At 35.0% G+C, this 4,676-nt stretch overlaps 1 protein-coding gene across 1 annotated transcript in view; it reads left to right on the forward strand.

Moving 5' to 3' along the window:
* rab11ba (RAB11B, member RAS oncogene family, a) overlaps nucleotides 1-4,386 on the forward strand; it is an 8,464-nt gene extending 4,078 nt beyond the window's left edge. The window contains exons 2-4 of the mRNA XM_073843642.1: nucleotides 941-1,134; nucleotides 1,222-1,302; nucleotides 3,814-4,386. Coding sequence (XP_073699743.1) covers nucleotides 941-1,134; nucleotides 1,222-1,302; nucleotides 3,814-3,959 — 421 coding nt within the window. The 3' untranslated portion in view covers nucleotides 3,960-4,386. The remainder of the gene's footprint in view (nucleotides 1-940; nucleotides 1,135-1,221; nucleotides 1,303-3,813) is intronic.
* The last annotated feature ends 290 nt before the right edge of the window (nucleotides 4,387-4,676 follow it).

Below are 4,676 nucleotides of genomic sequence, written 5' to 3' on the forward strand. Positions count from 1 at the left end.
ATTTAATTTAAAACTCAATTTATAATAATAGTTATTTGTCAAAATAATTAATTTCTTTTATACAAATATTATGCATATTATATTACGGCCAAAAATAAAAAATATTTTAACTAATTATGTGAAAGTAAAATTAAATATTATATTTATTTTAGCTCTATTTTATAATAAGACAATTGGTTTATTTTATACAATTATTATGCATATTATATTACGGCTAAAATATTAAAAAATATTTTATAACTAATTATGTGAAAGTAATATTAAATATGTATTTTAGCTTTATTTTTTAAGACAATTGATTTATTTCATACAAATATTATGCACTATTATGCTACAAATGAAAATAAAAATTGTTAAAATTATGTAAGTTATGTGGCATAGAATATTTATTTTAGCTCTATTTATTAAGACAATTGGTTTATTGTATACAAATATTGGGCATAATATTATACTATGGCTAAAAATAAAATAATTCTTTGATAACTATGTGAAACTAATTTTAAATATATTTGTTTTAGCTCTATTTAATTAGACAATTGATTTATTTCATACAAATATGCATAATATTATACTACAGCTAAAAATAAAATATTTTACAACTAATTATATGAAAGTAACTAAATATTTATTTAAAAAATAATTTTTCATTTTATACAAATATATTATACAATGACTAACAATAAAATAATTATTAACTAATTATTTGAAAATAATTTTATAGAATTATTAATGTTAATGTATTTAAAACTTATTTTTAATAATAATTTATCAATAGTAATACATTAATTTTTAGAGTTATTGCTAAATTATTTTTGATCAAGTAAAGTTCGTCTAGTAAATCCTGAAAGTGCTATTTAAACGCCAAAAGACAGTTTGCACTGGCGCAAGCTGTTAGTAAAACTGTCCCTTGGTATATATTTTACGTGGGTTTCCTTTACAGGTACTACCGGGGTGCAGTTGGAGCTCTTTTGGTCTATGACATCGCTAAGCATCTGACTTATGAGAACGTGGAGCGCTGGCTGAAGGAGCTGCGGGATCATGCGGATAACAACATCGTCATCATGCTGGTGGGCAACAAGAGCGATTTGAGGCACCTCAGGGCCGTTCCCACAGATGAGGCCAGAGCTTTTGCAGGTGAGCGTCCCCTGCTCATTTTTCATGTTGTTTAGTAAGAAAAGATCTACCTGATGTTTTAAAATCTTTGACATTTGTGTTTTTCAGAGAAGAACAGTCTATCCTTCATCGAAACATCGGCTTTGGATTCCACAAATGTGGAGGAGGCATTTAAAAACATACTAACAGGTTGGTCCTTATTGTAACAGAAGTTCTGGTCACATTAAGGTACATTACATGGGCCTTCGATGTTTGTGTCTGAAGCTTATTGATGATGCGACTGTTAAAGTGACAACAGGCAGTCATATTACTCTTGTGGTGTTGCATGAATGTGATTGTCTAGCTTCTAGGGTATTTACAAAAGGCAATCTGATTGGCTGAAGCCTGTATTGGCGCTTGAAAAGTTGAAGGTTTAACTTCTGCAATGCCATTGGTGCGACTCAACATATCCACAATTCAGTTTGGCAACACGTCGTCACCCGTTCAAAGCAATTGAGGAGTGATAAAGTCAACGCCCCCGGGTGAATGCACCGTTAGCAAATTTTCTGCAAAAATCGGTGAAATTTATATTGCATAGATTCCTATTGAAATTACTAGATTTTGTCAGTGAATAGTTACTTTTAAAGCAAGCAGATGAATGTAGCGAATCCACGTGACCAACTCAAGAACTCTGCGAAATTTAAGTATGAGAAATTCATGTTGAAATGACACAATTTTGCGTACAAAATTCCACTTTCAAACTAAGCCATAAACTTTGCAGTTTGACCAACTTGAAATAGTTGGAAAATCTCTGAGGGGAAATATTTCTCCCACATGCTAAATTCCTGATCGCATGGATTCCTATTGAAATGTTTGGATTTTGCTGGCAAAAAGTTGCTTTCAAACTAACTTGACGAACACGGCGAATCCATGTGACCAACTCAAACCTGTTGCGAAATCAACATGGGAAAAAATGTTCGCCTTTGGACGAAATTCCTAATCACATGCATTCCGCTTAAAATTATTATATTTTTCTATGCAAAATCTATGAGGGGAAATATTTCCTCAAAGTCCATTTCAATCCAAGTCAACAAATTCTGCGAAAACATGTGACCAACTTGAACCCAACTTGAATCATTGAGGGGGAAATGTTTTTCCCACATGCGAAATTCCTACTCGCATGGATTCCTATTGAAATGGCTTTTTTAACTCAAAGAACATGGCGAATCCATGTGACCAACCTGAACCTGTTGCGAAATTTAAGTGGGGAAATATGTTGCCTTTGCACAAAATTCCCAATGCATTCCTGTTAAAATTATTGGATTTTTTTCTAAAGAATTCACCAAAGAATTCGTCCTGTGAATTCTTTGGTCATTTCAATTCCAAGTCAATGAATTCTGCAGATCTATGTGACCAACTTGAAACCCATTGGGAAATCTGTGAGGGGAAATATTTCTCCCACATGTGAAATTCATGATTACATGGATTCCTTTTGGATTTTGTCTTCAAAAAGTCGCTTTCAGACTAAGTCGAAGAATGTGGCGAATCCATGCTTGTGACCAGCTTGAACCTGAAAAAATATTTCACCTTTGGATGAAATTTAAGATCACATGCATTCCTTTTAAAATTATTAGATTTTTTGCAAGAATTAAAATGAACTGGTTTGCATTGATTTCTATTAAAATCACTAGATTTTGCCAGTGGATTTTGCCTACAAAAAGTCAATATTTTGCCAAGCCAGAGAATTTGCTGCGTGACCAACACAAACTCATTGCGAAATCAGTGAAGGGAAATATTTATCCCACATGCAAAATTCCTAAACTCTTGTATTCCTATTAAAGTGATTGGATTTTCCTGCAAGCCAAAGCATTCGGAAAGGAATTCGTCCTGTGACCAATGTGAACTCTATGCAAAATCTATGAGGGGAAATATTTCACCAAAATGGAAAATTCCAGTTTACATGTATTCCTATTAAAATGACTAGATTTTCCTAGTGTCTCATAAAAAGTCCATTTCAATCCAAATCGACAAATTCTGTGAATCCATGTGACCAACTTGAATTTGTTGCAAAATCTGCTTTGGGAATGAGAGACATATTTCTCCCACATGCAAAATTCCTGATCAGATTCCTGCTGATATGACTGGATTTTGCCAGCAAAAATTCACTTTCAAACGAACTCAATGAACGTGGCAAATCCATGTGACAGACTCAAACCGGTTGCGAAATCTGCATGGGGTAATATTTCTCATTTGCACAAAATTCCAAATCACATGCATTCCCATTGAAATTATTGGATTTTTCCTGCAAGCCAAAGAATTTGTTCCATGACCATGTGAACTCGATGCAAAATCTATGGGGGAAATATTTCTCTCTCATGTAAAATCCCTTATTAAATGGAATTCTATTAAAATTACTAGATTTTCCTAGTGGATTTTGCCTGCAGAAAATTCCCGAATTCTGCGAATCCTTGTGACCAACTTGAACTTGTTGTGAAATCTGTGTGGGGAAATATTTTGCCTTTGCACAAAATTCCCAATCACATGCATTCCTGTTGAAATTATTGGATTTTTCCTGCAATAATTTGTTCCGTGACTTTTGTGAAATTCCTAATTCCGGTGATTCCTGTTAAAATGATTTTACCCTCCAAACAGCTTTAATATTCCCATTATACTTCTCAAAATATATTTATCTTAACATGTCATGTTTTCTTTTCGTTCCAGAAATCTATCGGATCGTGTCACAGAAGCAGATCGCCGACAGGTCCGTGCACGACGAGTCTCCCGGCAACAATGTAGTGGACATCAGCGTGCCGCCCACTACCGATGGTTTAAAGGGCAACAAATTTCAGTGCTGTCAGAACCTGTGACCCCACTTCCCTCAGCTCTACCCCCACCCTTGGGCTTCAGTTCCCCTCTATTTATCTCGGCTTTGCTCCTGTGTGTTGTGCTATGGCTATGGCTCTTTCCTCTTTTTACCTCGTTGTGATTTCCACGCTAATTCTAGACGTCCCTTAGAAGCGTGAATCTCTAGGTAACATTCCTTTTCCTTGTTTTGGGGGGGGTTTCTTGTTTGTTTGTCCCTCTTTTTTTTTTTCTTTCTTTACTATTATCCACTGTCTGAATTCAAGTTTTCCTCGGAAGTGATATATATGGGCGCTGATCGTGTGATCCGCTCCTACGGAAAAGGGATGGTGAGGGATCAGTGTGTCTTCGGCATCCTCTGATGGTTATTCTCTGGGATCCACACTAAATGCCCGCCGTCTGTTGAGCCAGATCCCTGACTTGGGATAAAAGGGCAAGTTTTTTTTTTTTTTTTGTGGAAAGAAATCGGATTCGTCTTGGATCGTGCGGATACCAAAGGAGGGCTGCTGTCATCTTTATTTCAATTCGTTAAACATTTCACACGTCACACCTCTAGTCCTATCCTGCAATATTTTATGCCAGGGCTGACGGGTGTGAAGTTGCGCAATTTGATCAATGCTTTCAGATTGCCGTATATATAGCAGTTATGTGAATGCGTCTATTAAGCATTTCATGAATTGAGAAATTATTCAAATAACAGTTATATATATAAATATATGTAA

This window comes from Garra rufa, chromosome 7 (assembly GCF_049309525.1).
Source record: "Garra rufa chromosome 7, GarRuf1.0, whole genome shotgun sequence".
NCBI classification, from domain to species: Eukaryota; Metazoa; Chordata; class Actinopteri; order Cypriniformes; family Cyprinidae; genus Garra; species Garra rufa.